Source organism: Lactuca virosa, chromosome 2, assembly GCF_052849685.1.
Source record: "Lactuca virosa cultivar CGN04683 chromosome 2, Lactuca_virosa_CGN04683_v6, whole genome shotgun sequence".
Classification (NCBI taxonomy): Eukaryota; Viridiplantae; Streptophyta; class Magnoliopsida; order Asterales; family Asteraceae; genus Lactuca; species Lactuca virosa.
In genome coordinates, this window is record NC_136427.1 from 210199211 (window position 1) to 210212442 (window position 13232).

The window sequence follows — 13232 nt, forward strand, 5'->3', positions numbered from 1 at the left end:
TGTTAGAAGCATCTTGAGCATCACTGTGATGCATTTACTAGGTATGATATTCAGGTCTATTGCTCAAAGCAATTTGTTTAGGAATAGGTCCTTTAAGTGTATACAATTTCACATCTCTCACGAGATTGTCTCTTAAGACATGAACTCATTCATTGACGTTGTATCTATTGAATGTTATTGTTTCATTAAGTCATTTAAAGAGAAATGACGATTCATGGTTATGAGAGTGGATTATATATCTACAAAATTTTAACGAAATTCATTTAGTATTTTCAATATTTAATCTTTAATAATTAATACCCTTTTAGTTTCTAAAAACATTAATTATCAAAGTCTAGGATCCAAGTTGCAAAACAAATAAATGGTTAGGTATCTTTTATCCTATTCATCCGAATTCAACCCGGTAGATATCGATTATCAATTATATCTTACCATATAACTCTTAGATTTATGGGATCGCTAATAACAAATTTAATTAGACATGTTTGATCTCATCTATGTCTCAAAACTCTCTTGCTTAGGTATCCTTTATCACAAGAGATTTCCAATCAAATCATCCAATTTGAAAAACTTGTGTAATCGGCCTATAACTTGGTTATAGAAATCACGAAAAACACCCCGACCATCAAAATATAACACCAAGCGGTTAGGTATCATTTATCCCACCAGTGCATAGATTTGAGGTTTGTAAGGGGTCTTTGATGTTTTTATAATTTCTAGTTAAAAAAACATGTTATATCATGGTTATTACATGCATTCAATAAACCATGGTATACCTTTCAAAAATCTTATTTTATGAAAAATTACATTTTAACAATGTTCCTTTTATAAAACCCGGTTTCATAAAATTGACGCGATCAAATTTTAAAAGTTGGTATTAAGTCGATGCTTGAGCGCTTTAAAACATTTGTAAACCTTTTAATAAAACTTTCTATTATAAAATAAGGTTTGGAGTTTGATAAGTTTATAAATCTCAATTTTAAACTTATACAATTTTAATCCCGAAATTTTACCGGTTACTAGTTTTAACGATAAAGTTTGTTTTATTTATGTTAAAAGGTTAATTTCATTAAAACCAAACTCATTGTGATGTTTATTCATGTTCAAATATTATTTTGCATTTGAAAAACTAATTTTATCAACCATAACATAATAATAATAACATAAACATAAAACAACACAAGCATGCATAACAATTATAACATATGTGTATAAACCAAGCCATTAACTAGTAATAATTTTGTGAGTCATCACAAAATTATCAAGTTCATTCCTAAAGGGACATAAGGGACCTTTATCTTGTAAAGTCTTCATGTGCTCCCACTTGCTTCAACACCTTGTAGCAAGTTTATAAAAATAATTTTATAAAGTTTGAGAAACTTTAATAAAATCAACTTTATAAACTTTTGATCTTCAAAATGGCCACCATCTTCATTCTTGTTACATTTTTATAAAAATAAACTATTTCTAAAACTAATCTATTACTTACAAAATTTAACAAAAGAAAACTATTTATTTAATTATTACATACCATATGAATAAATAAATAATCACAACCATTTTAAATAAATCAACACATTCAACAGCACAAAGGTTCATGACTAGTTTATGCGCATCATACATTCAAATACTCAAAAATATATAAAACAACTCTTTGTTTTTCTAAGACAACTTTTATGACCAAAAAGATGCATGTAAACTTTTGGTCAAAAATAACAATTATAAACATTTTAAATTTGTCATAGAAAATATGTATGAATTTTTCTTGCAAAGAGAAAATCATCCATGTTTTCCAAAAACAAAGAATTCATCAACTAAACAAATAATCTAACTAATCTTGTAAAAATGGCTCTGATACCAATTGTTGGGATTTTATTCAAAATTTTCACAACCGGTAAAAATGACAATGGAAGCTTTAAAATTGTTGAATAAAACTAAAAAAATATTTTACCCACTAAGGATCATTTTGCAAGGGTTAGAAAGATTAAAAAAATCGTGGAAAGAAAGTGTTAACAACCTTTGAAGACTTTGATTCTCATGGGATATTGGAAGTTGATGAAGTGTGGCATGAAACTCTAAAACAAGAGTTCTCTAGAAGTATCCACCAAGCAAGAGTAGAACCATCAAAGTATGCTAGTAAACACTTGTAATTAGTTGTTTATAAGCCTTAGAAATATATACCAAATATATGTTCTAAGGTGAAACAACTAATGGACTTTTTCAAACATCAAAATGCAAGAGAATGGAGGAGAAGGGAGAGCCTAAATCTCGAAAATTTGGCAGTCCTATATGAGCACAATTGCTCTCGGTTTTCATAGCCAAAAGAAGAAGAAAATCATGCTAGAACTTATTTCTAACCTTCCATACTCTCCCTTATATATAAAGACCAAAAGGCAAGAAGAAACCATAAAACAAAAGCATGGGACATGTTTCTTACAAGCATGGTAGAATTGATTAAACAATTTAAAAGAAGACCATGCTTGGTCTCCTCTCAATTTTCAAGAAAAGCAAGGCACAAAGAAGACAAAAGTTGTCTCATGACTAGTTGTTATATATTTATATATACATACATGTTATCTTTATAAAAATTCAATCTTATTTATAAAGAATTCTCAACATATATATCTATATAACTAGTCATATATAAATATCTTATTTTATATAAAACTACATTTTATATAAATTGTAACTAGCTTGTTAAGATATAAATATGAATATATAAATATCTTATTTTATATAAAACTACATTCTATATAAATTGAACTAGTTTATTAAGATATAAATATAACTTATAAATAATCATAATTTATGTTATATTTCATAAGTTGTTATTTCTCCAATAAATATTATTTCCACAAATAATAAATTTTCAATTAGTAAAATATTATTTGCATGAAATAATAATTTTCCAATTAAATACAAGTGTTGATATATTTATTAATAATCAAATTATACTAATAAATAATCAATTGATGGTAACTTGCTATAAGATGCGTCACTATATGATCATATATTATTAGCAATATCATTTTATAATGACTCTTGGCATACCAGATCTTTCAATTATTACCAATTCGTTTTAATTAGAATGATCTAAAATGGAACTTCATTCTCATAATCCTTTATATGAGGATTGAGAACAATTTTCAGTAAAAAAAAATTGGGTTGATTTAGGTTTTAAATTAAGACCGGATATCATCAACAAATAGAGAGTTCAAGAATCCATTTTTTAGAAGAAAAGAAAAAAAAAGTGATTGGCTTTTACACATAAAAATCATTATATAAAACAAATATATTGGAACAACATGAAATAATATTTTCACCATTATAACCCTTCCTGTTAATGCTATTTACCACAAGTTGAAGCTAGTAACATAATTTATAAAACATTATTTTCCTTGGTGACAAGATTTAAACGAGTCAAATGGATTCATATCAAACTTCTTATAAGAACATACATTATATATAACCCATCTTATTCAAAACATTATTTTATACAACTAAAGGAAACTATACAAATTTAAAAAGTTGTACACCAACACAGCCTATGTTTTTTTTACATAAAAATACAAATTCTTGTGCGAACACGAGTCCAACTATTTGTTATTATAAAGAAAATAGACAAAAGTGAAAAACCGAAACGCTTGACCTTATGCAAATGTTACTTAGCAAATGTTTGTAACACTGTTTATGGAAGCAGTCTCTCTACCCTTGGGTACTGGTAAGACTGTCTACATCTAACCTCGCCCCTACCCCATGACTTGATGGGATTTGGATACTGTTGTTGTTGTTGTTGTGGTGGTGGTTGGACCGTGGGCGTGGACTGATGCTTGCGGTTCTTAAAAGTCTACGAAACTCCAATAAACTAATTTTACCATCTTTATCAATATCAGCCTCTTCCAAAAGTGGATCCACTGAACCCTTTAAGCCCGTATGCTACAAAAGCCGATAACAAGGTGGTTTTTTAAGTTTGCTTTTGACTAAAAAGTCAAAACTTGCATCTAATTTTTGAAATGCAGTCAGGCTTACCATTCTGAGTTCTTCTGGAGTTATATATCCATCTTTATCAACATCAAATTTCTCAAACGCAGCCTTTGACAAATGTTGCCATTTTTCAGAGTTGTGTTCTTCCAATTGATGAACATGGAGAGTAGCTGCAACAAACTCCGTGAAATTTACAAGCCCATCTGTGTTACCATCTATCTGCATATCACAACATTTATAAATTATTAAAATTTAAACCAAAGTTTGACTTTTGAGGTCAAACGAACAAACTTCGACAATTGACACTATTATATTTACAAAAGGACAGGCTTACAGCTTCTAGAATCTCTGAGACACGTGATTCTTTCATCTTCCATGGAAGGTCTTTAGCAAGGGCCTGTTACAAAAAGAGTGATTTTCACTTTCAGTAAGAGTTAGCAAGTAGAATATAATGTCTAGTTTGACTTTTTGAGGTCAAAGTTACCTCCCTCATTTCCTCGAGACTAATAGCACCATTTTTATCTATATCAATCGCATGAAACTGATCTCTAAGATCCGATATCTCCTCTTCATCAAGCGTGCTAGCTAAAGCCTGTGTAAAAACATCGATTCTTAAAAGAAATTATTTGGGATCACTAACGACTAAATGCAAGATAAACACTTACCCTTAGAGCAAACTGTTTTAGGCGACTGTATTTCACAAATTTGCGCATGTTGGATAAAACAGAAATGTCAAGAGGAATTTCAGAAGCATTTCCATCTTCTCGAACCCATGGGTGTGCTATAAAATTTGACCATATACCCAAATATAAATATAATTCACAAATAAAATACAATCGATGATTTTTTTTAGCCATAAATAAATAAGAAAAAACAAGAAAGAAGCATACATAGGGCTTGAGCAGCAGTAAATCTTGCACGAGGATCTTTCACGAGTAATTTCTTGATCAAATCTTTAGCACTCGCGCTTATGTTTGGCCATGGTTTGCGTTTAAAATCAGGTTTGTTTTTTAAAACCTATAAATTCGTAATAATCTAGGAAATTACCAACAAATGTATCACAAAATATGTACATTTTTGAATAAAAATACCTCTTTAAAAATCCCATCTTCAGTTTTATCCCAAAAGGGGCGACGCCCACAAAGTAAAATATATGTGATTACACCTATACTCCAAACATCGGATTCAGGCCCTGATTTTCGTTTCAATACTTCAGGTGCAACATAGTATGCACTTCCAACTATATCAGTAAACTTCCTTCCTACAAAATAAAAAGTACTTAGAACTATTAAAGTAAATGTTATATTGATGAAAGTTAAAATATTTGAAATGGATATGAAATGGAATATTAAATTCACCTGGCCTTATGAAGTCTGATAGACCGAAATCTGTAGCCTTTAAGTGGGCATCATCTTTCTTTGACTTGAAAAGAAAATTCTATAAAATACAAAATCGAACACTAGCTTAAAAATGTCTTTTTGAACATTGATATAAGATAGCATGGATTTGTGTTTTTATACCTCTGGTTTCATGTCACGGTGTACTAAACCGTGTAAATGACATTCAGCAGCAACTTTAAGCATTTGCCTTACAACAATTGCTGCATCTTTCTCAGAGTAACGACTATCTTTCCTGGATAAAAGAAAAACCATGCTTTGACTTTTGTGGTCAAAAGAACTAGCATTCAACTAAATGATTTGATAGAAATCCTTTAAATTTCTAATAGGCACATAATGGGGATATCGAATTCATCACAGATTCTAATTTCTAAATAACTTTTAGAGTTAAAGATTAGTAGATTTGACCATAAAAGTCAACATCTTTTAACAAGATGGGAATAGTGACGAGTTCTTACTTTCCTAAAATTCTGTCCAGCAACTCCCCACCCTCACATAACCTGAAAAGGTAATCATAAAGTCAAGTTTCAGCAAATTAGCAAGAACCAAAGTTGCAAAATTTAAATCGGAATTCAATTGGAATTGAAGCACTGAAAAGACATACTCCATAACTATGTATACGTAGGAGCTATCTTCATATGCGTTATAAAACTGAACCACATTTTCGTGACCACTTAAGGCTTGCAATATCTTCACTTCTCTCTTAACATCTTCCACAGCAATCGGAAGGATCATCTGTGGAAAAATGGAATACCAAAGAGTCATGAGTCAACAATTGGTCAACTGTTGCATCGAGAATAATCGAATTATCAAATTCAAGATCTCCGATCTTTGGATCACACACATCTTTTCATTTAGGAACTGAAGACACCTTCGGAAAACAAGAAAAATGTCAAATTTTACCTTATTTTTGTCAATTTTCTTGACAGCTACACGATCTCCATTAGATTTATCTATAGCAACGTAGGTGTACCCAAATTGACCATGACCCAACAATTTCCCAGTTGAATAGTTACTATCAAAATCCTTAAGATACCCAAAATCTGTTGTTTTCCCACATGGAATCACCCCTTTTCTTGAAGTAGACTTTTCTTTCCTCTTGTTTTTATGATTATTCTGCTGCTGGGTCTTCTGTTTTTGTTTTTGATTCCTGTGGATCTCTGTGGGTGTATGGGATTTGACATTAGACCCACCTTCATTATGCTTGCCGGTGGCTGTTGCTGTCCGGCGGTGGTCGGCGTTGGAGGGGGTGGTGCTGTTGGAGCCACTGATCTTGGTGGTTGACAAACAGGCACCCATGTCTTGGAACTCAACCAAAGTGAATCAAAATCGCATATTTGACAAGGGTTTTGTCGGAATAAAGATTAAATTCATTGAGGTTGATTATTAAATACATACATATAAGGTTGAGAATATACAGTGAGAATAGGACAATTATTAAGAAAATGTGAAGTAAACGGGTGGAAGGAGGAGAGATGATGGTGGTCAAAGGAGACCTTTCCCACGAAAAAAAAAAAAAAAAAAAGGAGACTGAGATTGGGACCCATCTTGATCTGGTCCATCTATTTTTTTTGGTATCATCTGCTTTGCAATGAAAATTACTCGAGGAAATAAAAATGATTTTGAATGTGACACTCACGTTTGTAAACTTCTTGTTATTAACATTCATTGGTGTTGGTGTTTAGTTAAAATTTAAAGTTAAAGTAAATAACATAAATTATCGTTTAAGGTAATCTACGTAAATGATTTATAATTTTTATTTTTATTTTTACTATGGTTTGGTTTGATCTCTCAAACAAAATGATTATATTACTCTTCTGTATTTATTTTATAATTTATTTATTAACTTTTTGCTTTTTATAAATTAAAATAATAAAAATGGGATCGACTATGGAGTTTCTTGTAACTCTTCAACTCCATCAACTCTCACAACTATGATCAGTTTGTCCCAACAACCACAACCAGTCACCTCCTAAAACCAAATCAAATCAAAACCTACAAACGGAACCAAATCAAAACCCACAATCAACCAAAATCAAACCTAAAACCCTACTATCAAGATTAGGCCAATGGTGTTCTTGAGATGCTTAAAAGCCAAACCTTGCCGATTTCAACTTCTCATATAACATTTCTGATATATATATATATATATATATATATATATATATATATATATATATATATATATATATATATATATATATATATATATATTAGGGACGATGGAGGAGGGCGGATGTTGCAACTCATTTAAGGATGTAAATTGGTTTAGGGTCTCTTTTCTTTCAAAGGTTAACTTCGAAAACACATTTGATTGTATTAAAATACTTGAATTATTTTAGAACGACACACATCCACTAATCATACTCCTAATTCAACACCATTTGTCCACAAGAGGATTTGAACCCTTGACCACTTAGGGGATGGGTACCTTTCCAATACATCCAATATCTCTAGGTTACAAGCTTTTTGGTATTGAAATACTTGAATAATATATAAAACTTGAATGTTTTGTTTTTTTTTTTTCATCAATTAGTTTGAGGTTAAAAGTCACGATTTTCATACCAAATGACATATATGTTAGCTGTGTTGACATGATGCCCTCAGCTATATGACTTAGGATTCAAGTCGTGTTTGTGTCAGTGGTGTAATTTATGAGTAAATTAAAGACTGCCTTTTCCCTTTAAAAAAACTAACTATTACATAATTATTGAATGTCATAAAATCATATATATGCTTACATGATACACTGGTAAAGATGCATTAGTTTTAAATATTAGAAGTATTAAATTAAGATAACATTTTTCCATTGTAACAATTATGATATTGATGTCACTAATTTGAATTATTAAAAGTTCGTATCATTTTTGTTGTAAGAACCATTTTTCTCTTTTATGTAGCTAACACCAATATTTTTACTTAAATCATGTCATCGACCTTATGGAGTAGAAACTTTAAATTGTGACATAGGTTGATTTTGATCCACAAAAGCATTATATGTCATATGATATCAAAGTAAAATTTACTACAAAAGCATGAGAATAGCAGCCAAAATTGGTTTGTTCAGTTGTCGTTCATGTATCTTGGTTTAACAACAGAATTCTAAATTCTCATCCGGTTTCAAAATATCTACAAAAGTAAACATGGAACTAATTTCTGCAATTCTAAACTTTTTGCATCTACAAAAGTAAACATATGTAACTAATTTCTGCAATTATCATGGTAAAAATAATATGTCCATTTTTTACTTTGGTGGTCTTCGAGAAGGATGCAAAATATCATCAATTCTTTCCTTCAATTGTTTCCCAACTTCGCGCACATTCTTTGCAACACCAGATGCAGCTACATTTGCATTTCTTTTGAATCTGTTTTTTTAAAGAAAACAGTAAATCAGTAGAAAGATAAATCAAACCCATCATAATTTGAAATGGGTTTCTCATCAAATGAAAAAATTACATTTTTAGTCCCTTAGTTTATTCAAAAATTACAGTTCTGGTCCCAAAACTGAAGAAGAAAACTGTTTTGGAGCAAACCAAAAACTTTTGAACAAACTCATAGACCAAAAATGCAATTTACTCGAAGCAAGAAATGGATAGAGACACAAAAATTTTGCCTGCTAAAGGAATCAGAATCAGGGACTTTTTCTCTAACATAGCAAGCCTGTAAATTAAACAGTTGATCGTGTTGTAACTTGTAAGTGAACTTGCTATCCATATCCAATTTGTGTGTGTGTGTGTGTGTGTGTGTGTGAGAGAGAGAGAGAGAGAGAGAACCTGGTATCCAGAAATACAGATTGGCGCCTCCTTTTGATGCTGCATTTCATCTACATACAGGGACTGACCAAGACAAGTGTATATGAAGTGAAAGCCTTTGGTAACATCCATCTCAGGTTTCCCATAGTAACCCCCAGATACTAATTCCTCTTGTAAACGCTTTATTTCAGCTTCCATATCAGTATCACCATCTTTGGAGTTAGGGTTAGGGTTTGCCCCTTTCACCTTTTCGCCACCTTCTGCCATCTTCTAATCTCGTTGATGAATAGCAAGAGTCTGCCAACATTCCATTTCCAATGGCAATATATATGTCAAAATCCATCACTGTTTCATTTGCAATGCCAAAACATGTGCAAAATGCTATCAACAATTCATTGTGGACTCAGATTGCATCTTTGAAAAACCTCCATTTAATAAATTATCAAGTTCAATGCTATTAAGGAACCACAAATGAGTGTAATAGGATTTACATCAAACAAAACAAAAACCAGTGTATTATATGCCCCTAATAGCAAACAAAAGGCATTCAGTCCAATCCAAAGTAACTGGATCTTGTTGGCTACTAGCAGGAACAAATAACTAGCCGTGTCATCAGGAACTAGAAAAAGGTTCAGAAATTTGGCTTTGCTTTTTAAATGACTTTTTGAGACTTTTGGTTTTTCCAAAAAGTCAAAAGTTTAAAAAGTTGTTTGGTAACTTGAAAAGATCTTTTAAAATAGCTTTTTGAAAAGAAGAAAAAAGAGGGGATTAAGAAGTCACAAATGTGTGACTTTTAGCAACTTTTGCATTTTTTCCCTTTGCCCCTTCAAAAGTTTAAACAAACACATTTTAAAACTATCTTTTTCCAAAAGACATGAATCAAAAAGTTCTTTTCTAAAAAGGATTTTTTTGTTTAAAAAGTTATCCCAAACACCCCCTACTTCTTGTTTTTCACACATGAAAATGGTTGAAATACTAAGAAAAACGCAATGTGTTAAAATGAGCACAGGAAAATGGTTAAAATACAAAGAAAATCGCCACAAAAACAGCTTCTGAAATCGTTCTTCATACCGATTGAAACCCAGAAGGAAAAACGAAATACTTACCGTAGATTAAGGGAAGTCGTTCGGCGTTCAACACCTTCTGGTCGATTACGTTCTCGTTTGGAGTTCAGTGCTTCCCGCATTCCACACTGCGTCGTCCCGTTCCCAAGAGAAAACACGAACTAGGGTTTTTTACCTTTCGCACAGTACAAATGGTACAAGACTGATTTTTACCGTCGGTTGAGAAATTTAGGTGCTGTTTGTTTTTCGGAAACAAAAATTCAAAAAGTCTGCCGACCACCTCTGCAAACCTTTGCAGCAGAAGAGGTGGATCAAACGGCTGCAGGTTGTAATAAGAAGCGTGTTTGTTTTTGTTAACATCTGCAGACATTAAAAATTTAAAATAAACTAATTTAAAGAACAACGTTAAAATGAATTAACTTATGTAAATCAAATAGGAGAAAACAGTTAAAGGGATATAAATTTAATGTATTAAACGTTAAAGGGATGAAAATAGAATATAGTATATAAGTAAAGGACCAACGTAATATTAAATATACTTCATGGACACTTATTTAAAAAACAATTGTTAGATTTTTGGAAAAAAAAAAAAAAGGCCGATTGTTTTTTGGGATTGGATTTTTTTAGGTTTAGGTTTGAAGGGGTGGGAAGATGTGGGAATAGGTACAACAAGTGCTACCCCAAGAAGCACACGGGCAGAGGTTTTAAGCCCCGAAGACTTCCGAAAACCAAACTGATGCGGGACAAAAAGTATTGCGCGTGTGCTGCGCCGCGCAACAATAAGAGTTTTGAAAAGGTTTTTTAAGAAAAACAAACAGCACCTTAGCCACATCAGCCGTAGCTTTTTAAGGAAGAAACCCGATGTAAATAATTGTCCGTTTTAATTTTTTGTCCAAGGGTTTTCTAAAGCATTTTAGAATATTAGATTAATCTTTTTATTGCATTATTAATCTTTTATTTAGTTCATAGTTAATCTTATAAAATACAACAAACACATATTAATACTATTTCAATTTTATGTTGAAGTTTTAATATGAACACGATACAAACGACGTGTTTTTACGCTTGATAGGACATAAACATGAAATCAAATGCATCTCAATCTCATTTATGGTTGTGTATTTTTGTCATCTCGTATTATTTATCAACACCCCACCCCTACTACCCTTACTTTTAATGATAATCCAAATAATTTCATTTGGTGTAATTTGAACACAAAATAAGAATTTAATGGTTGTATAAAAAAATATTCAATGTGAACAAAAATTAGAGTTGTTTACCCTTTTAAGTCGTTTACCAATCTCATATGTCACGTATATGCCAATAGGGTATTAATCTACTACAACCGTTTGTAATTGTATAATTTGAACATTAAAATAAGAGTTTAATGGTTAACGGTGTAAAAATACTAAATACAATCCAAGAACACTTTCATAAGCCAAAGATGTTTCTAATTGGTGTTTAGGCCCATCTTTTGAATTCAAGGTCTTAGGCTAGTGGGTGTGGTGTCACACTTGTCACGGTCCACGTAGACGTCACGTTATGTATGCCACACTTGTACCAAATTTGTCATTTGCTAGTTGCGGGTTGTCACACTTGACACGTTACTTTTTTTTAATATGCAAAATAAATAATTTAAACATAGAATCTTTTTTAGAAACTTAAAATTCATTAAACTTAAAATAAGAATAAAACACACCAAAAAAATAGAAATTCAAATTACAAAACCTAGAATTTAAAAAAAAAAAAAACATAGAAATGTAAAAAAATAAATAAATAAATAAAACAATAGGCCGATCGCGTTGATTTTGAATGAAAATTGGTGAATAATGTGAGATGTTTGGGTTTTCAGTTTTCTTTTGGTATTTTTTTTGAGCTTTTGGGTCGGAAGAGGAAGCCATATTTAACCCTCTAACGTTCACATTTACAAACCCAATACACCCTCTCTCCTCGGTGAAAGCTAGTCGAGTTCGCCAAGGTCCGCTGCCGAGCTATCCGAGCTCCACACCGTCCGGGCTTAGGTCGCAAACGAGTCCATAATTTGATCTTCCATGATTGAAGTCTATAATGTATAAATTGAGATTGGAAGCATTAAAGAAACAAAGACGGATACACACATTCACCATCTTTATAAACCTAAGAATGCTTTCATAAATATACAAGCTTTATACGCGTATAATACATACATATAAGTCAAAAATATGGAGTCCAATCAAAGTGAAAATATTGGGGTTTTTTTTTACTAAGGCACGTGTGTTCGGTATTTTTTTATTACTTTAAATCTAATTAATTTATTAGTATAATTGGAAGGAACCGATACTAGAAATATAATCCATGTTTTATTGATACCTAATTTGGTGGAAATGTCGAATCCAACACATTTATTGTCTTATTAATGTATTTTTTAGGAAATAACGAACAAGAGTCAGTAGGTTGACGGAGAATTGTAGTTAGTGAACTTAGCTACTAAGATGAGCACTGAGCCACTGACAGTGGTGGGTCCACCGAATTCTCCTTAAATAATAATAATAATAATAATAAACCCTCATAAATATCATATAAAAATATGGAAAAAAAAAAGGAAATATGAAGAAACATTAACCCTGATATAACAAAAGACTCAATAGGTTAAAATTGATAATTCTACAAACAAACAGTGATGATGTATATACATATACCCCAACCCGAGTCAATCTCATAGTCTAAAATCTCAACGATTTATGGCATCCAAAATTTGACTCATGAAAAGGAAGCACAAAGCACAAACTCTCATATTTTATCCATTCTACAAACTAGGCAATGTATGCCATAAGATAACGTAACAAGGGGTAGCACACCATGCTTGTGCACATGAGGGTTTTCTAGAACCATGTCCATGACTCTTTAGATGGGTATTCTACAAATAAGGGATCTCAAAGTTATTTGTCCACTCAAGTCAACCCAATCTTAATATGAATGATAGAAGGATGCTCCAAAAATCATTTCAAACTATGCATAGAATTTCTTAAAAAAAACAAATATCACAAAAAGAAGTT

At 31.5% G+C, this 13232-nt stretch overlaps 1 protein-coding gene across 1 annotated transcript; it reads right to left on the reverse strand.

Moving 5' to 3' along the window:
• Positions 1-3459: 3459 nt before the first annotated feature.
• LOC145160129 (calcium-dependent protein kinase 18-like) lies at positions 3460-6825 on the reverse strand. Its single transcript, XM_079079236.1, has 12 exons — positions 6285-6825; positions 5986-6116; positions 5840-5881; positions 5505-5616; positions 5343-5421; positions 5076-5245; positions 4875-5001; positions 4650-4765; positions 4469-4576; positions 4319-4381; positions 4030-4203; positions 3460-3936 (listed from the first exon to the last, which is right to left on the reverse strand). The coding sequence occupies exons 1-12, from the start codon at positions 6678-6680 to the stop codon at positions 3706-3708; spliced, it is 1749 nt and encodes a 582-aa protein (XP_078935362.1). The 5' UTR covers positions 6681-6825; the 3' UTR covers positions 3460-3705.
• Between the last annotated feature and the right edge of the window lie 6407 nt (positions 6826-13232).